A 20,819-nucleotide genomic window follows, 5' to 3' on the forward strand; every position below is an offset into this window, starting at 1 on the left:
AAACAACTCTACAATTCCACTATTTAGGCTACAACATCACATGCAGCATCATCCTTCCTCTCCTTACCCCTTCCAGCATGGACTTAACCTTAAAATTTGGCTGATTTTTGACCTCAAAATACAACGCTGTGTGCAGCCCTTCAGGGGGCCTTTGCAGTACGATCCCCAGTCCTTGTCATAGGTCCTCTCATCCTGCTAATAAGGCAAGAGGAAGGAACTGTTCTCTTACTTGCGGTGGTCCTGTCAAAAGCAGCCGCCTGGGGTGAAAACTCCTCGTGCCAGACGTCTCACCCTGATTGCTGAAGTCCGCGTGGTGCTGTCGGGCCGTTGTCCACTGCCGATAGTAGAGAGACTGCTCCTCGCTGCTCATGTCCTTGTGAAGCAGAGGCCTCAGAGAGCTCAGCCACGACACATCAGCATGAGGAAGGAGGGAAGAGGAGGAAGGCAAATTCCCACTCTTTTGCGAGCTCAGGAGGCAGTAGGCGGCTTTTGACAGGATGACAATACGTGGCAGAGCGGCACGGAGGGACTTGCTGTCTTTGGCTGAATGGGCAGGCCACCGAAATGTCTGAGAGACCGAAGATAGCGATGATGATAGTTTTGAAGTGGTGCTGCTTGCCATCTGGTTACCCAGGGAGTCGCATTCTTGTTTCAGGGTCTCTCCGGCTGTGAAACTGGGGTAAGTTCCCTCATCAACTGAGCTGTGAGCCACAGTCTGAAAGTTCAGTGACGGTGCTTGCTTCTGAGACTTGTCTGCAGCACTCGAGGAGCTCACACCGTTGTCTGCCAGGGAACCTGGGGAAACAAAGAATAGGCAATGAAGAGATACTGGCCGACAAAAAAATGCAAAGAAATCATTAACTCACTTCATCTATGGGACAATCTTAACCTTCAAATACTTTGTTCAATGAGTGCTGCTGGGCGAGCTCACCATGTGGCTTAGGTCAGTGTTTCACCATTTTAAAATAAATCATTGACACCCATCTGTCCCTCTTGCTCTAGAGGCAACAGCCCCCTCTGTTCAGGTTCAGAATCCAAACACGAGTGTCCCAACCCCAAATGACTGCTAAGCTCTGTATATTAGCTACCATTCCCCACCTGGGATTTGGAATTTGATGGTACAACCTTCTGAAATTCAAGTATAAGACACCACCATATAGGTAGATAAAGATGACACTCCTTCCTATGGGGAACAGAGCATTCATTTCACTGCAGCCTTAATGTGAACTGGGATATGCTCCCTCCTCCATAGCAGTCAAGTTTAGTTGATGTACGGGAAGATCTGGTGTACGGTAAAGGTTCAGTTCAGCTGTCTCATTCCCTCAAACTCACAGGGAAAAAAAGGGAGGGATCCAGAAGTGTCTGAGGAATGCAAGGAAGGGAAGGCCTGGTGGGAGATGATGCTCCATAGACACCGGAAGAGGTAGGGGAAGACCCTGCCATTCCGTTGCTGTTGGCAAGGAGGCAAAGATCTACCCCTCACAGTCACAGAGCACTTTTCTTTTCCTAAAATTTTATACTATCTATTTCTACTCTGATTTTTAAGGTATTTTTCAGGATCTGCCAGATTAAATTAGCAACAAATGTGAAATGTAAGTTTAAAAATAAAATTCACAAGGGACAGTTAGCTATGACATACCATCCTCCCACTGCAACACCATCCTCTTTTAGCTGTACGCAGGAAAATTGCTCACTGTGGAAAGAATCTGCTACCAACATTTCGTTGCCTAGCTTGCAGCAGGACACAGCTAAGCAACCCACATTTGACTAAACTTCCCAGTGTTTGCATTCAAATCCCAGTGACGCAGGAATGAACACTTCTTTCTCAGAACAACAGCAGAGTAACTGACCTGAGGTTCCAGTGACAGCGCTGCTATTGCTCTGGGGTCGGTCCAAGTCTATCAACAGCTCGTCGGAGTCGTTCTCGCTCCCATTAGCCTTCTCGTGCTCCTTCTCACTAAGGTCAAGAGCTACAATAGGCCCTCGAATCGCCTCCTTCGAGACGTAGCAGCACGCCAGGCCTACTTCTTGCTCTAATGCAGTCCGAGTTAAGTAGCTTGAGTCAATTAGTCGAAGGTCACAATATTTCAACGACCTAGAATACCCAACCCAAGAAAAAAGAAAGCTTTGTTTTCTCTGACTTTGAAGAATGCTCCCTATCTTTAATTGCTTATTAAATATTCATGAACAATTTTATTAGCCAGTAAATATAAAATAATTTTAAAATACCCAGCCCATCAGTTATTCTCCTTGGTACTTTGCACAGACATTCCTTGACCCAGGCATTACAGTAGCTTTACTTTTCACAAACCACACCTTCCAAAATTTTAAACTGTTCCCAAACAAAGTCTAAAATACTTTTTTTTCACGTGTGTGAAAAATAGCCAGATGGTACCAAACCACTTATCAGCCCCCCAGCTTATCTCAACATGTTAGACAACAGCCATATTGCAAGAGCAATAACAGCACCTGGGGAAAGTTTCTCCTAGTGGGTCCTTGCCAGTTAGAATAACAATGCAAGGTAGACCTTCCAAATCCTGATAGGTGCGAGGGATCCAGTCATCCTGCTCGTTTCCCCTCCAAGCCTGTGAACAGAGAAACTTCCAGTCACATTTAAATGACACCTTCCAAACCTCCACCTGTTGGGTTTTTTCCCAGTTCCTACTTTTTCTTTGTACAGTGAGTTTGCTTTACCCCACAGCCAACAAGAAAGAGACCTTAGGTACAGGCATGCATTTTTTTTCTGGTAGCAAAGTGTTAGCCAAGCATTCAATGCACAGAAAAAGGATGCATAGCATATGTTACTCAGTGCTGGACACATACACTTGGTGTGGTATTAGTGTGGCCTGTCAGAGAAAAATGCAGTTGAGGCCTTCGATTTGAAGCTGGCACAGATGGAAGTTATTTGAAATTAACGTAAAGCCAAAGAAACCTTCAAGCGGAGTACAAAAGTGATTCTATGATCCTCAATTATTTGCTTAATTATTCTATTTAATGAAAGATCATATGAAAGAAAAAAAATTCCCTTTCACAGGAGGTAATCCCAAAAGAAAGGACTCCTTGCCTACAGCCTACTAAGGTCCAAGACCATAAAACTGTACCATTTTCCCGTAACACTGGAAAGGCTGGTGGCATCAGTTCCATGTTCTAAAGCCCTTCAGCCCCCTTGGTTCAGCAGAGCTTACTGAACCTGGCTGAGCCCATTTGTGTTCTCTGCATTGGATGCAACCTCCTGAAAATATTGCTCTATCTTGAGCAACACCGCCATTCTTGCTGTGTTGCATGGTGCCCAGACTTCCAGATGATACAGGCAGTATCTGATCAAGATGGGCCTGAGCACCTTACAGCAGCTGTTAAAAAGAAGTAAAGCTGAAAGACTCAGAGCCGCTCACTTTGAAAGGAAAGAAGCCATTCTATCTCTACAAACACTGCAAAGCTGAAATGCAAAAACGCAGGCTCACAGGTTCTTAGGGACACGGTTTGGAGGTGGGCTTGGCAGTGCTGGGTTAACAGTTGGACTTGATGATCTTAAAGGTGTTTTCCAACTAAAATGACTCTATGATTCCTGTCAATGTGCTATGGATACCACCAGGAAAAATGACAGCAGAGACTTCACATTTCCACACTGATCAGACACTAAGGAAGTTAAGCCCTTGTAGTTACAGAATCTCCAAGTATTTGAGCAACAGCATATCAACCTGTTGGAGAAAGGTTTTCCTTCTGTCTTATTACTAACAGATAACATCAGTTCTGGAGAAGACTCTTATCTAGCTGAGGCACAGAATGTACTTTATTGAGTCATGACAGCAAGCTCAACCACTCAAACTGCTCATTAAAAATAATACATATATATAGATATTACTCTTCTCAGCACAGATGTGCAAGACAAGACACAACTCTCTTGACAAAACAAGACTTCTTGCAAGGTATGCTTTCCACAAAGCTTTTAGAAGAACCCTATCTTGAATTCTCTCTTGGTTCTTCTAGTCTCAACCTGTACCATCGACGTGTTCTCTCGTTACCCTTCCTCCTTCCCAGAAAAGTCATATTTTGTAAGTAATCTCCTCTGACTGGTGAAGGGGATCGAAAAGGAGGACTCACTGCTGGACCAGTGACTCAGCAAGCCTTTTGTCCTTTTGAAAACCTCCACCAAAAAAACCCCTATGATTATTTTGTTCTTAGCTTCGGAAGAGCATGATTCAAAGTAATATTCCCCTTTTCTGCTATGGCTCTGTTCTCTTTCCCCAGTACCCTCCCAGAGAGAGATTTTCTGGCTCAGCAGGGTTAGTCTGGCTGTGTGTTATCCTGCCTCTCCAGTGACAGAAGTTTCTGCAAAAGTGCATGGCTAGAAAATGAAATAGGGGAAGACAAATACAAAGCTCATTTTCTTTGCACTATCCTAAGGACTTAAAAAGAATCCTGAGTGTCTGGTGCTTTAAGCCATTAACTTGCATACAGAAGATTTATTTCTTGACCATCTTATTCAGAAGGGGCAAAGAGCTACATCCCTCTGGGCTTCTCACACCTGAATGCGTCGAGAGAGGTTTGATTCTTGTTACACTTAGAGGGTATGCCATGACACCATGCCTGATCAACAGAATCACAGAATAATTTAGGTTGGAAGGGACCTTCAAAGGGCATCCAGTCCAACCCCCTGCAATAAGCAGGGACATCTTCACCCAGATCAGGTTGCTCAGAGCCCTGTCCAGTCTGGTCGGGAATGTTTCCAGGGATGGGGCACCTTCCACCTCTCTGGGCAACCTGGGCCAGTGTTTGACCACCCCATTTAAAAAAATTTCTTCCTCATGTCTAGCCTGAATCTCCCCTCCTTCAGTTTAAAACAATTACCCCTTGTCTTATAACAACAGGCCCTGCTAAAACCATTTATTTAAATTATTTTCCGTTTCTTCTTTCGTTCTGTACCTCTGGGTATACCATCCCCCTTGAAGCCTGGCTCCTTGATGGAGAGGACTGACCTGTCTGGCTGGCCAGAGGGCTGGTGTGACAGGGAGGGGAATGGTCCAGCTACCAGCACTGCAGAGGCAGCTGCCACCCCCTGCCCCGCTACAGCACCACACACTCTGCTTAGGGAGAGGCTAAATTAAGTCAAATTTTTCATCTGGGGTCACAACAGCCATAAATTTTCCCTCCCTGCCCCTGAAAAAGGTCAGGATGAAGTCTAATTTTCACTGCAATCAACAGCAGTTATTGGTGGGACCAGCATTTTGATCAGTTCCTCACTTGCTCTAGTCCTCCAGCTTCAGTTCTCCATATAAGATCAGGAGAAAAGCCAAGCAGCAGAGAGATTAAATCAAAATTGTTTGCAATAAACTAGACTCAATGGTAGCACGGCTGATTAATTTTATAATGGGAACCAGTTGCAGAAACATACGCTCACACCATTTCAGATACCCCGTGTTATCTCTGGCACCAGACTGGCAGATACAGCTGCCCAGCACAAGACTCACAGGCAAGCTTCATTGTTCTGGAGCACCACTGGGATAACCCACCTAAGAAGACAACACAGGCTTATCTCTGGGCAAATGAACTCCCCTTCTCACTCCCTTCTGATGCACGTTTGAGAATTGAGTGGGTTTTTTCTAGTCAACTGCAAGGAAAGAAACAAGTCCAGAATTCTACACCTTTGTTTACTCCCAAAACGTTTCTTATGTTGTAGGGGAGAGCAACAAGAAAAATAAGCTTTTTCATTCTCTGCCTGATCAAAATTCCTCTATTCCAGATGAACGGCTCCATATTCTCCTGCAACAGCTTCACACTCAATCCTGATCTGCACTCAAGGCCTCACAGGCTGCTCCAACAATGTGTAAGGGCTGCAACCCTTTACGGCAAAGGGCCATAAAGAAACCCCCACGGGATTCATAATCCAGAATGATTTAAGGTTGGAATGAATGTCTAGCCAAAAAAACCCCACAGCAGCGCAGAATTACTATCTCACGTGTTGTTTTCTCCTTCACAACTACTACTTTCCTCTCTTCCCTCTCTTGCTGCAGAAAAGGTTGGAGAAGCAGAGGTGGTAGCTTCTTTAAAGGACATTTTATCTGCTTTTCCTTGTAGGCAAACTGTTTGAGAACGGCTCACAAAATTAATTCCTTTTCCTTGTGGTTTTGAATGTGTTGTATAACTCACAGTAGAAACAGGAAATGAATATCTCTGTGAGGCTTAGAGCAAGGATCAGGACAGATAACCAGAATTACTTTCAGGCTGGTACCCAAGGCAGGCAATCTGCTTCTCTTTGTTTAATGTAATGAGGTTAATTCAAGAAGCAAGTTTGGCTGGCTCAACCATGCTCTTATAAATCCATGCAAAAGTTTAGCTTGGTGCCTGTATGCTGTGCAGAAGAGGCTTTCAGCGTGCAGTGGTTTAAGAAAAGAAGTCTGTGACAAACAGAATACTTTACCAGTTATCAGAAGGGCAGAAGATGGATGGACAGAGCAGACAACAGATACACTGGACAGACAGATAAGTTGGTGGAAAGAATTAGTTTGCCTAAGGCGAGCTGAGTTCTGCTTTCTGAGATTCAGAGACAAAATCTATCTGATCATGCTCTTATTCAGCTTTATCAAGAGAGATAAGATCCAAAATTTGACTTCATGGGCCAATAACAATTCTGTTTTCTTCCAAGTTTCTAAGTAATTTACGTTCACCAGAAGTACAGTAAACTTTCATGGAGACAGACAGAGAACATGCACCCTTTTCCTATAGAATAATTAACTTATAAGCATGAGAAAATGAACACAAAATGTGTACAACTGCCTGATGACTACAATAGGCATACAAAGAAAGGTTTAGTTTCTGCTAACCTTCAACCGTGTCACAAAGTGTTTCGCAACAGTAAGCTCTGAGGCAGGATTCCCAAGGAGGATCTCAAAACGATACTGCAGACCTAACTTGTCTCTTACTTCTTGTAACCTCTCCTTGGCCAGCATGGCCAGCTGCACAGATGGCACCCTAATGACAAGCATGTGGCCACAGCCATTCTTATCCTTTCCTGGAGAGGTGATAAGGTCATCCATGATGCTGAGTGTTTCGGGTGTGCTGTGATCCCTTAGGGAGGCCATGGTTGTGAGAGCCATCAGAGCTTGGGAATACTGCTGAATGAGGAGGTAGCAGCGGATCACCATGCTGTGCAGCCGGGGGTACCTTTGAGGAGATATGGTTCTGTGTTAGCACATGCAAAGTCATAGCAATGTCTGAATATTAGCAAAAAAACAGGACCATACGGTAAAGCACTATCCATTTTTTTTTCTGTAGTGCTCAAAGAACAAAGCCTTTGATTTTCATGGACAGTGATTTTGCACAAAACCTACCTATGTTTTAAAGGAATGTATATCACAGTCCAAACGCAGAGGATAAAGAGCTAAGTCATGTGCTCAAGCAACTGGAATTATGAATTTCTGTTACCTTCATTTGGGCCAGAATTTCAGCTAAAGATCTTCAGCTTGATGGAGATACAGATCCTCTCGGATGTGTTTCACTTTAACGGCACAGGCTAATAACTACTTCACTGTCCATAAGCTTTTTGTTCTATGTCCTTGGAGGACCATTGCTGCTTCGAGTGGTTTGTGAGAGAAGTAACTTCATAATTTCACATCTCTCAACTTCTCACCAGAAAGTCAGACTGACCAACAGGACAAGCTGCCTCTGAGCCAAATCTGAACTGCCATTTTGCCTTTTAACTTGCATAGCACATGTTTCTCTCATTACAGCTACATGCAGTGAAAACAGATATGAATTCACAAGCAAACTGTTTAAAAAAAATAAAAATCAAATTCTACTCAAGGTATCCTTAAGATACCAATCAAGAAGAATCCCAAGCTCCCTATTTACCTTTCTAAAAGCGTGTTGACCATTTTTTCAAAGGTTTCATCACATCTCAAAAGGGGACTTGTGACTCCCCACTGGAGGGATTTGCTGTATTCATTCAAACCAAAGTACAACTTGTCCTCATTTGCTGTGTCGTCCTGCTCCATACAAAGATAGCAAAAACATAAGGAAAACTGGAATCAATTTTAATTTCCAAAGTATTTTCCAATAATAGTGTCCTTTCTTTTCATTCATTCTCGCTCAGCAATGTTATTTGTTTGTTTCAAAGAATACAGTAAAATGTAAACTGTTTTTTATTTAACTAGTCTACAGCTAGGAAAGAAAGACATAGGTCCCTGCAAACATTTCAATACATCTCCTACTTGTGATTGCAGGGGGTTTCTAGAATCCTGCTAATTATTTTCTGACTCTCTATCTCTGGCTTTATATCTACTGACAACTGTTATTTCATTTCTCTCTAAGGCAGAACCTGAAAACAGAAGGATTATTAATTTCCAAAATTCTTCTTGATTGTTAGATTCTACACGTCTCTAATGGCAATCAGAAACCAATCTTTTTTTCGCCAGAATGTAAATCTGCAGACAGCAATCAGAAAGGCAGAATATTTGCTGCCTCACGAGGCCTTTGTTGGAAGGACAGCATGGTCTCCAGTGCATTTACATCACTGGTAATCACTAGGAATGCAATTAGTCACATTCAGTCTCCCCCTTTTTTGTGGGTCGTTTTTTTTATCGGAAGACGGAAAGTTGTTGATTTTTTTACTTTTGGGAAACAAAAAATTGTCTAGACCATTTTACAGAAGGTCACCACATTGGCTTATATTAACAATCAACCAAAAAGCAAACTTTGAATGTTAATTCACTCCATTTCCACTACTTCGTTTTACTCTTAGCTATTTTTTACAGCTATGACTTTAAGACACTTTACAGACACAAATGGTCCACTCAACACTGTAAAGTCAAACTTGATATAAATTTACCAAACAAGGAATAGGAGAAAAGGATATTTCTAAAGCAGGTTTAGCCAAAACATCCTGAGAATCCGGCTGAAATGGTGAAAAAAGCTAATGGCACAAAATGTCAAACAGACCTTTCCCACGTCTTCTCTGCATAATGACAGCACCTACTACACTGTAACTTGTTAACCTAGCACATAACTTTTATTAGAACCAGAGAATTAATGAACAGGTTTGACAGACTGCGACATACGACTTACAGTCAAAAGTCAGACTGCTTGAAAATGGAAAGCCAGCTCCAGAGCTTTATATGGCACATCTACAGAGGTTTGTCTGACCAGAGTGCAGAAAGTACTTTCTCATATTGCACAACTGGACAAAGAAAAATGTGCAATTCCTGGGCGTAAAATATCAGTACTACCCATACCATCAGCATCCTGAGGCTACCTATCTGGAGCCAAAGAGAACAACCTTTAGCATAGATAGACCTCCCTTGTAGCAATTTTCTTTAATAGGCATCTGCTAGACAACTTTAGGTGTGAAGTCCACATTAACATTCACAGTTAAAATTAACAATTAAACACTTACCATAGTGTCAAATTGTATCCAATGTACCTCATTGCTAGAGTTGATCCTGGACTGCTGCGTTTGCAAGGCATAAGGAAAAGAGCTGACCTGAAGAACAAGGAGGTTGAATGCTTCAAGGACCTCCCTGCAATTAATAACTCTATCAGCCAGACCATGACTAGGCTCACCATGTGACAGGGAACTTGAAATGGCACTGCAGAAATAAGAATGCAAAGAATTGCCTTACTGACAGCCTGAGATTCGATGGCTTACTCTGTTCCTAAAGAAAAACATCCAAATGATCATGGCACTGAGAATCACAGCTGAAAAATCTTTTTGGAAGGGTGAAAGATGTCAAAAACCATCTGAGTGTTCTCCACGGGTAGACTCGGCAACAAGGGAGGGAAAAACTAAATAAAGGCCCAAAATCTGCTGACAGTGAAAAGGTGAATTAGTGTGCTCATTTAGAAAAGCATTGCATGGAGGAAACAAAAAATAGGCCAAAGATGATGAAATCTCTCACCAAGAAACACTGTAGGGTTAGGATGTAGCAATTTACAATTTTACAAAATCCGGTGGATTTTCCAGCCTGAAACAACATATTTCTAAAAGACTAGGGAACCTGAGAGTCTCCTGATACCCTGATTTTCAGCTCTTGGAATTATATTTGCCTCCAGGATATTTGGGAATTCCAAATTCAGTGTGCAGCAAAGACAGTAACAAAAATGTGATTGTGGGGATAAGGCAGGAAGAATGTTGCTTTTATCTATTTCCAGCTGTCCTTCAAGTAAACTATTTTGTTTATTATAACTCTGATATTCAAATGGATCCCACAGCCTTACGCACTGTGTCTAAATCACATTAAGATTTTTCTCCTCAGTTTGCTCAGGGTACAATAGTAGAATAATTAGCTTTAGTTACTTTTTTCTTTTTCCACAATAAAGTTGTGATTCAGTGTGAGGAAATGTTTCTGCACACATGTGTATGTGTTGTTGTAGTCAGACCTAATGCTGGCCAAATCCAACACAGATGTTTTTAAATACTCTTCTCACAGTAGCTAGGGCATTTTTCAGATGATGCAAAGAGTTAAATGTCTGTAAGCATTCTTATATTAAAAACAATACCATCATCAAGGATAAAAACATGAATTAAAACATGAGTAGTTTGTGAACATGGGAGAGATTTGGGTTAAGTAGGGCAGAACAGAAAAAAGACAAGAGAACAAAGGAAGTGGCAAAATTCAGCCCTTTTTCCTAGACTTCAGTACCACAGCACTTACACCTAGAAATTTTGGATCCCTTAGGGATCCAAAAATCTGGAACTAGTCTCACGTATCTTCAACTGAATCAGGATTAGTTAACAAATAACATGGGCAAGCAAAAAGGATGATTTCTGATTTTGAGGCGCCACATGCTTTAGGCCTCGAGAAAGCACCGGGTATCTAAGATGGTTACGTCTTTTGAAAAGCCTGATTGAAAGATACTGGAAGAGGATGGTTTTCCTTCAGTAGGCTGAAGCAGCTACCTTGTTAAATCCACGTGGGCATTGTCATGAACCAGCACAAACAGTGTATAGGGATTCTGCTTCACTCGTCTCATGAAAACTTCAAATTTTGTTTGAATTTCATTGTCCAGCCGAACCACATATTTCTCAGCTCTCTGATATGCTGTGCCATTGTCTTCTAGGCCCAAATCCACAAGGACACCTGTCAGAAAGAACACAACAAAAATCTTTTCCTTTAAGTATATCCAAAAATGAAGTGTCAACAGTAGGATGCCACTTGTCTGCCAACACCAGGACTTACCCAAATCACTGATATGCCCTAGTAAAGATGATTAACTGAATGCATTTCCTCTTATAATGGGAACAGAAAACTTGCCCACATTTAGGTAATATATTAATCCTGCCTGAGTCAGAAAAAGTTATGCTGACCCTTTGCAAAAATCATGATTTTAAAAAAATAATAATTTTATGTATGTCCTGGTTTTGTTAAAAAACAAGTTTCTCTTTTAGTGAATTTGCCTGTCAGCTAAAGCTTCATATTAGCTGCATTTTCCTGGAGAACCAGATACATGTTCTGGTAAACATAGCAATGGAATGCAAACTTATTGATAAGCATGGATGGACATCTCGCGAGAGGGGCGACAAGAAACAAGTGACCAAGAAACTGACCAACGGTGTGTAACATTCCATTCACGTGAATATTTCATATAAAAATGGGAGATCACAAGGATCTCTTCCCTTTTTTCCTTATGGCCGACATTAGGAGAGGACCTTGCTAGTCGTCCCTGCGAACTGAGGCCTAGTGACAGACTGAATCCAGCTCCGGTTGGCTGCAGAGTCCAGTCCAGGATTTTGGGTGCCGGCTCTGCAGTTGCTGAGACTTTCAAGATGAGTTTTGTATATTTTGTATTATTTTTTCTATTCTTATTAGTAGCATTAGTAAAACATTTTTAATTTTAACTCTCTTCTCTCTGTCCTTCTTTCCCTTCCGATCGCCTGTCCTTAGTGGGAAGAGGGAAGAGGGAGGGGAGGAGAGGAGATTAACAATACATCTGCCAGGGTTTTATTGTCACCTCACAATCTAAACCCTTGACAACGTAAAACTGACTCTCACCAATATAATATAATTTTTTTCATGCTGTGCTTTAACATTTGTGCCAATACAACTACTCTCTAGCAGTCTTTACAACGATAGATTGCCATCACATTCATAATGTAGGCATGATGGCTATCATAGTATACAGCTTTGAACCACATTTCAATTAAAGTAGTAGCAACAAGCTACTGTGAAATGTAGGTCAACTATGTATTTGCCAGGGTCTTGATGATTTAAAAAAAATCATTTTTAAAAAGTAAAGTAAAACCTGTTCATTAAGAAAAAAATAAAAGTGAAACCCTGTTAACAGATACCAGAAAAACCTCTTCTTTAGTGCGTAGCAGCAAATTAAGTAAATATGTCTGGGAAAAAAAGGAATAAAACTTAAAAAAAACCCCATAAAGTTATGTTAGAAAGGAAAAGAAACCCAGACTTCAAGTAATCTATTTTATTCTTTTCACTTAACTAGTAAAATAGTATAAAGCAGATTTAAAAAAATACAGAGGTGGAACACGATACTGAGCAATATCAGGGCATAGGCGCACAATCAAAAAGTGTAGGACTGTTTAGTTCAGAGTAGAAAATAAGTGGAAAAAAGCCCACAGCTACCCAAAAAGCATTACACTAGAAGCATATATTCATGTTTTTCAAACACAAACGCAAATGCAAGTTATTATTAGATAAAGCTGAAGGCAGAAAACAAAATGTTCATCTGATTAAAAAGAAATCCTAAATACACAACTATCCTAAGGACTTCTTTACTCCCAGATATGAGTGATCAAGAGCTAAAAAGGACCAAACATTTACACAGATAGTCCTTAGTTCTATTAGGCAGTAACATTCTCCAGGGAGAAGCTCTGATGCTTTTCTGGACCCATGTCAGTCCCTAGCAGAGTGGAAAACAGAGGTTATTCTCAAAGGGGACATATTCCATAACCTTCCCACTGAAGCTTTCTGGTTTCTCTTGAAGCATTTGGTACCAGCCATGGTCACACACAGAACCCCAGAAGAAGAAAACTCACCATGTGAACCAGTATGGCAATTATTGTGTACCCATGTGCATGTGTTACTCAGGCATTTATCTACCTAATAAGAGACCTTCCTGCATATACATCTGTGCTAATATATACATGAACATATGCACAAATGTGTGCCTAGAACAAATGGCACTAACAGCTCTAGGGGATAAAAGATCTGAACAGTCACATTTGCCCATCCCCTCCCTATTTTGACAGGTCAATACTACTCCAGGTCACATATTTGTCAGACCTGCATGAATATGGCAATTTCTTTTGACACCTACAAGGCACAGCTTGGGCCCAAATTATGAAAGGAATATACTTAGAGTTCATCAATTATACCAAGTAATGGAGCTAATATTGCAAAATACATATTGGAGCAACTTCTCCATTTATAGCAGATATGATTCAATAACATCACATACTTTGGTTTAACCGTCTCTTTTTCCCTCTCCTCCCTTTTACCTGATTGTCGAATCCTTTGAAGGGTCTGCTGCACCAGGACTTCTGACCGGGGAACTATAACGATGAAGTCCACTTTGCTGAAGTGGCCCAGATCCAGGCTCTGATTGCCACTGTCTGCTATAGCACAAACCTGGGACAAGAGCTTTCTGGCAACCGTAAGCTGTGGCTGGTAAATTTGGAAGGTATCAACATCCAAATCTAGAGTGTGTTTTTTTGAAAAAGAAAACAAAACACAACAAGAAACATGTTTACTTTCCCACCCCCCCAAATAAACATGACTGTCCAAACAGCTTACCCTCTATGACAGGGGCTAGGGGGGAAATCACTTATCAGAATAAATCTCACCACTCTGGAGAGCTCGGTCCAGATCACAAATGCCAAGCTTCCTTTTTTGATCAAAATGTGATACTATATCAGATGACCTTAAGTACTGCATTGCCCGTTTTTTAAATACCTGAAGCGTTTTGAGGATTTTTAACAGTGCCGCCCAAGGAAACCTCAACGCCAACATAGTGAAATGCATTCTGTTACCTGAACCACCACATACATAATGCACATGCACATATATATATAAAAGATATGCATGTGTACATATATAAAAAGTATATATATATATATATACACACATCCAGAGAGCTCTAATGTTCTCCTGAAACTTGCAGGTCTTCAGGAGCTTCGCTCCACCACTCCTGCTGGGAGTGAGGTACTGAGGTGGTTGTGCTTGGGACATGATGGGATGAGAGCCAGCACACCTATCGACTGAGGAAACCGAGCCTGCATTGATAATCCTGCCAAAAAGACTCTGCCAGGACAGGAGGTCAGTTGGAAGTTCGTTTGTACATCGTCTCTGCTGTGAAGTACTGAGTCTCGCTCTAAGTCATGACTGAGACAACCGTATGTCTATATAGTGACTGACACTAATATACGCTGTGAAGGGAAGATGAGCAATACACCCAGGCAATAAATCTCAGTTATCGGGAGGGGCCATTTATTTCTTTGGAGGTTTCCTCATTTTTAACAAGATTTTAGTCTCAGATTTATTTTAACTTAATGAATGTACCAGTACTATTCAATATATTCATCAATGACTTGGATGAGGGAATAGAGCGCACTGTCAGCAAGTTTGCTGATGACACCAAGCTGGGAGGAGTGGCTGACACACCAAAAGGCTGTGCTGCCATCCAGTGAGACCTGGACAGGCTGGAGAGTTGGGCAGGGAAAAATGTAATGAAATATAACAAGGGAAAGTGTAGAGTCTTGCATCTGGGCAGGAACAACACCAGGTCCCAGTATAAGCTGGGGAACAACCTGTTAGAGAGCAGCGTAGGGGAAAGGGATCTGGGGGTCCTGGTGGACAGCAGGATGACCAAGAGCCAGCACTGTGCCCTTGTGGCCAGGAAGGCCAATGGCATCCTGGGGTGTATTAGAAGGGAGGTGGTTAGCAAGTCGAGAGAGGTTCTCCTCCCCCTCTACTCTGCCCTGGTGAGACCACATCTGGAATATTGTGTCCAGTTCTGAGCCTCTCAGTTCAAGAAGGACAGGGAACTGCTGGAGAGAGTCCAGCACAGGGCAACAAAGATGATTAAGGGAGTGGAGCATCTCCCTTATGAGGAAAGGCCGAGGAAGCTGGGGCTCTTTAGTTTGGAGAAGAGGAGACTGAGGGGTGACCTCATTAATGTTCATAAATATGTAAAGGGTGAGTGTCAGGAGGATGGAGCCAGGCTCTTCTCAGTGACAACCAATGACAGGACAAGGGGTAATGGGTGCAAACTGGAACAAAGGAGGTTCCACTTAAATATGAGAAGAAACTTCTTCACGGTGGGGATGACAGACACTGGAACAGGCTGCCCAGGGAGGTTGTAGAGTCTCCTACTCTGGAGATATTCAAAACTCACCTGGACGCCTTCCTGTGTAACCTCATCCAGGTGTTCCTGCTCTGGAGGGGGGATTGGACTAGATCATCTTTCAAGGCCCATTTCAATCCCTAATGTTCTGTGATTTATTTTACCTTAATGAATGTCAGTACAGCACTAGCTGCAGAGACCTTGGTGACCGGAGCTTTGCTCTCTATAGACATGTACCACAGGGTTCATGTCTTCCCGAACAAAAAGCATGCTCCTGTATTTCAGTATTTCCAGCAGGTAAACTCTATGCCCAAGAGTCCATGTTTCTATAGCTCCTGAATATTTTCAATTTGCAGGTTAACAAATTAAAACCTATAATGCCATTAAAGGATTTTTTTTAATGTCAGTTTTTCTACTACATAATAAGCTTCTGATTAATAGAGTACTTATAAAAATACCTAGGGCAAAATTCTTAACAAAAACCCAAAACAAAACAAAAATTCAACATGCCACAAACCCAACAGAAAATCCAAAACTACTCCATAGTTAACACACGAGAACTATTGGTACTTTTTAAAATAATAAGCCACTTTATAAAATCTTGAAATTTACATTAAAACTGGAAGGTGACCGGGGCAAAAACCTGATACGCTAGTTTTATATAGACACACATATGTTTGTGTGTGTGCATTTATCTCCTGCTAAAACCTGCCTCAGTGTTCATTTCAGTAGATCTACTACAGGATAAAGATCCCTCTCACTGTCTAGGAGACTTACCTCTGCTTTTTTTAATTCAGGCAGATTTCCAGTGGCTTCAACCACTGTACAGCCACATTTTAAAGACAAAACTAGCTCAGAATGATTGTTTGAGAAAACAAGAACATTGAAAAAAGCACAGCTGCACATCATTACACGGTGAGAACAAAAAAATAACAGATTCAAAAGATTGTTCTCCTTCTAATTAATCCTCTGAGGAAGCGCAAGACTTGTCCTTCCAGGGGTGCCAAAGTACCTGGCAGCCTTCCTTACTGGATCTTGTGATCCATGTGGAGACCATAAACCACCTTGTTTTCATTCAGATCTAACACTGAGCTGATTACTTCAAGCTATCTAATGTGAATTAGGGGCATACCTTTCACAGGGAAAAAGCTTTACTGGGGGTTGAATTTGTTTCAATACTAGACCTAAAAGAATCTCAGGGTTCACAGCAGATCAGTGTATCTTTTACCATTATTGTCATATGAAAAAGAAAGTATTGTTAAAACTCTGAATTATGAAAGAATTCCAAAATGGTTAAAATTTTAATTAGCATTTTTAGACAGGCAATCCTAGCTCATATTTTGCACCTAAGGTATGTCACCATATTACACTGAATAAGACACATCTCAAATAAACAAATTACAGGTTACACTTGCCTAGTACTTTCAGTCCAAGATCTTAAAACATTTTCCCTACAAGTTTAAGCCTCAGGGCACAAGTGTGTAGTACATATTATTACCATTTTACACATGGAAAATGAAGAATATCGTAAATTAAGATATAGGAAGACATCTGGGGAGATCAGAACAAGAACACAGTTTCCCTATGCCTTACATTTCACTGCTAGGTGCAAAAGAGTGAGATGAGTCCACAGCACCAAGGAATATCTTCTCTGCTTAGTGCAGGACAGAAGATCACTGATTTTACCTTAGGAATTATAAAACACAGGGAAAAAGCATTGCTGAAGGTTACTACAGCAGTTTTCTGAGAGACTCGTGTATTGCTACATTCAGCTGGTAGTATTAATATTTCAAGGCTTGTACACTGACTGCAGCTGTGCCCTTGGAGTCTTCTGAGGCACATGCACTTTGGCATATAACAAACTACTCACTTATTTCACATCATTGCACTTAAAACAAAATTACCTGGTTCTTGTGTAGAAACCATGGCAATTGCCTCCTGAGATGACACACACTCACTAACATCTCCATTAAAAGGAATAATGACACTTTCCCCTCGCTGCTGTAGCATTTTCTCCAGCAGCTTGTCCAAATCATCACCTGGGTAAGAATTAGCAACACCAAATTATCTGGCAGCCATTTCAGACAAATGATGTACAACATTACATACATACACATTATCACACAGCTGATGTTGAATCTGCGAAGGGGCAGGGGACTGCAGATACAGGGAACAGAGGGAGGGAGAATATTTTCCTCTTGTATTTACTGATTTGCCAATTGAATGAATTCCAAAAAAAAAAGCAAGCACAGCTGAATAATTTCAGCTCTGTGCCTTTACAGCTGGCGATGACATCTGATGATTACAAAGAAACACACACTATAAAACCAACTCTAGAACTTGTGCTAAGAGTGCAAACAAGAAAATATTCAAGCACTTATGGGTGCCCTGCCATCACATTCAGCAATATAAACAGTGATAAAAACGTTTTGCCATAGGACAAGTAACTCCCAGTGCTCGGGTGAAGGAGACAGGCGCTCCTTTACACGCAGAGAATGGAGAGGAGGCAAGAACACCTCTCGGGGGAAAGGGCAGGGCTGTATTAACGTGCGCTTTAACTGCTGAACAAGACAGACACCAACCCTAAAGAAATTATTGCCTTGGCTGGAACTTCTGTTTCTTCGGATCACTCACCTAAAGACGTATTTTTGAAATGCGATGCCAGGAAACTAACTTTCCCTGTGATGAGCTCGTAACTGATTTCTTTTAAAAACTCACTGGTGGTAAGCATGCTTTCTGCAAGTGCCCTGGATTGATACTGACCTGGAGAAGAGGAGGAAAAAGCAAAAGCAATTGTTAATACAATTATTAACACAACTTTTTCATCCTAGAGGTGTGGGACATGCTGATCTTCAGTCACGGATCTGCACTGTCTTTACCCAGTAGACTGAGAGAGGACTCTCAAGTCTATTTTGCTAGTGACAGGAGAATCAATTATATTGGTTTAGCATGCCCTTTGCAAGCTGTTGCCCACAGTTTTGCACACTTGGGTGAAACATGATGTGCAAACTATCTGTACCTTAGATGGAACAAAGAATTCTGGTGAAACATGAAAAAGTAATTATTCTTAGTATGAAAAATATTAAAAAATTGAGATCACTAATCTATCTGCCCACAAAGGAAAGATGACTTAATCAAAATCCACTTCCATCCTGACACACATACACACAAACATCACAGCCAGTCACCAATGTGGAATCTGAAAATCAACATGGTAAAAAGGATAAAAAGCATGTTCTGCTTTGCAGTGGTCTGCAGAAGACAGTGGTCAATCCAGTTTTGTCATGTGAAATAGCACAGCTGTTACACAAAACAGAGAAAGACAAACTATTTCGTCACTAGGTCACTTCAAGGTATTTTCTAAGGTAGCCACACAAACAATAAAGTCTCAGGTCTCTCAAGGAGCAGTAATGACTAACATACAGCCATTCTTCTAGATCCTCATGGACATCAGTACTCCAGTCTTGATGAAGGAATACTAAACTGTGACATTGCAGTATAACAATAAAGAACAAAAGGGATTTAAAAGCTGGAACAATGGCTCAAGAAAATTAATTCAGCTAAATGGCACTGATATTTGAAGCATACTGCAAATATACTCACCTAGGACAACCACACAGAATTCATTCCCTCTTATCTTCGATGCACAAATGGCAACAACATAATCTGGTAGCTTTTGCTGATGTTTCATTTCATTAAGAGACCTCAGGGTCTCTGAGATGCCCTCTGCCAGCGAGTTCTGGGTAACAACCACATGCACGAGGTCCCGGGACACACTGGTGATTAACCGAGCAAGCCAAGGGAGTTGACCTGGTGACACGGAGATACACTGTGCACTCATTTGCAAGGATCGCTCTCTCAGAGTGAACTCCTGCATCGCTTTCAACATGATCTGCTCAAATTCTTCCCTCAGGGGTATTTGGTCAGGACCTACATTGAAAACAAACAAATAGAAAAACAGTATCTCACATCAAAATGTTATTGAACTCACAACAATCACTTGTCTGTCTTGATCTGAGAAGCTCCTTCACTGTATTTTTTACATTTACAAAACCCACTCGCTACTCAGTGAACATCTACTCGTGTGGCATAGTCTTGTTTATTCATATTAGAAGCCTCTCTCCCCCACTATCTCCTCCCCACCCGCCTTTTTTTTGGTTAACAATGAGGTATTCTGTAGCACTCCTAGATTTTACTGCTTTCAGAAACTGGTGGGATAAACTAGAGAGTGGGAAAATATGTGCCTTTTGCCTAGAATGGAAGATGAATCATGTAGCCCCATATGTTTTTACAGCAGAAAACCCAAATACTTATCCTCACAGTCTAATCACAGCAATGGACTACGAATGAGCCTGTCAAGTGGCCTTTGCTTTGCTCCTTCACATCACACATATTAGTAAACTAAGCATGGTTGTAAACAAACAAGTTTAACCTCTTCTTTTACGTTAAATTTGTTTAATTTAAAAATCCTCAAACTTCTAAAGTTAAGATCTAAATGAAACTTTTTATCTACATTCCCCATACTCTGTAAACTGTATTACAAACTTGAAAACTTTCCATAAGAGTAATAATTCTGAAAAACAGAAAAATAAGCTATCCTATCTTAGCATCAAACCCCCAACTCAGCTTCAAGTAACATGTTGCTCAGTGAGATTTGTCTCCTTGTCAAAGATACTCAGGAACAGATGAAAAAAGTAACTATAGTTTAAATTTAGAAGATCCCATGCTGGTACCAAAGGAGACAGCTTCACACTTCAGCAACTTGCTTTTCTATGAAAGAAAGGGGGGGGTTAAATACCAGAGACATGTGAAATGCTGGAGTTTTGGTCTTATGTTTTCTTTCAGGGCCAAAGACAACAAGCAAAATGGGCAGTGAAAAAAAGAAAACAGGTTATGTGAGCAACAGGGCAGGGAGTGGGTAAATAACCCATAGCACATGATCTGTAAACACCGACACCTGTTGTCATTTTGCATTTTTGAGAAGTAACATACAAAGAGTGTCACCACCCAACAACGACAGGATGGTAGGACAACTACAGACTTGTAAATGCAAGGCGCTTTTCATTCTTGATACAAACTGAAAAGTTCTGATCAGTCTAATTTAACGCAGTATGGGCATAATTCTCTCTTTCTAGTTGTCTTTCGAAAGGAAACAAAAGCAAGGTTTTGCTGATTGAGGGAGGTTACTTAAGAGACAGGCTCTAGACACATGGATCATAGAATCATAGAATAGTTTGGGTTGGAAGGGACCTGCCAAGGTCATCTAGTCCAACTCCCCTGCAACGAGCAGGGACATCTTCAACTAGATCAGGTTGCTCAGAGCCCCGTCCAGCCTGGCCTTCAGTGTCTCCAGGGATGGGGCATCTACCACCTCTCTGGGCAACATGTTCAATTATTTTACTGCTCTCAATCACCATGAATCCAAGAAATTGAAAATAATTGCACAAATGGAGGACTTCTGTATAAGAAAAACAATGGAACTAAGATCGGATGAGAGAGAAGACAAAATGATAGATATTGAGTTT

General features: G+C 41.3%; 1 protein-coding gene across 5 annotated transcripts in view; it reads right to left on the minus strand.

Annotated features, from left to right (window-relative positions):
- The window catches only part of GREB1L (GREB1 like retinoic acid receptor coactivator), a gene marked incomplete at its 5' end in the record, with an annotated part of 63,048 nt that overhangs the window by 15,493 nt on the left and 26,736 nt on the right, over positions 1 to 20,819 (minus strand). For all 5 annotated transcript variants that reach the window (XM_080339253.1, XM_080339255.1, XM_080339252.1 and 2 more), the window contains 11 exons: positions 230 to 795; positions 1,851 to 2,095; positions 2,470 to 2,585; positions 6,822 to 7,161; positions 7,849 to 7,982; positions 9,389 to 9,581; positions 10,892 to 11,072; positions 13,451 to 13,648; positions 17,199 to 17,333; positions 17,929 to 18,057; positions 18,898 to 19,224. In XM_080339253.1, coding sequence (XP_080195379.1) covers positions 230 to 795; positions 1,851 to 2,095; positions 2,470 to 2,585; positions 6,822 to 7,161; positions 7,849 to 7,982; positions 9,389 to 9,581; positions 10,892 to 11,072; positions 13,451 to 13,648; positions 17,199 to 17,333; positions 17,929 to 18,057; positions 18,898 to 19,224 — 2,564 coding nt within the window. The remainder of the gene's footprint in view (positions 1 to 229; positions 796 to 1,850; positions 2,096 to 2,469; positions 2,586 to 6,821; positions 7,162 to 7,848; positions 7,983 to 9,388; positions 9,582 to 10,891; positions 11,073 to 13,450; positions 13,649 to 17,198; positions 17,334 to 17,928; positions 18,058 to 18,897; positions 19,225 to 20,819) is intronic.

The sequence above is a fragment of the Nesoenas mayeri genome, assembly GCF_963082525.1.
Source record: "Nesoenas mayeri genome assembly, chromosome: 2".
Classification (NCBI taxonomy): Eukaryota; Metazoa; Chordata; class Aves; order Columbiformes; family Columbidae; genus Nesoenas; species Nesoenas mayeri.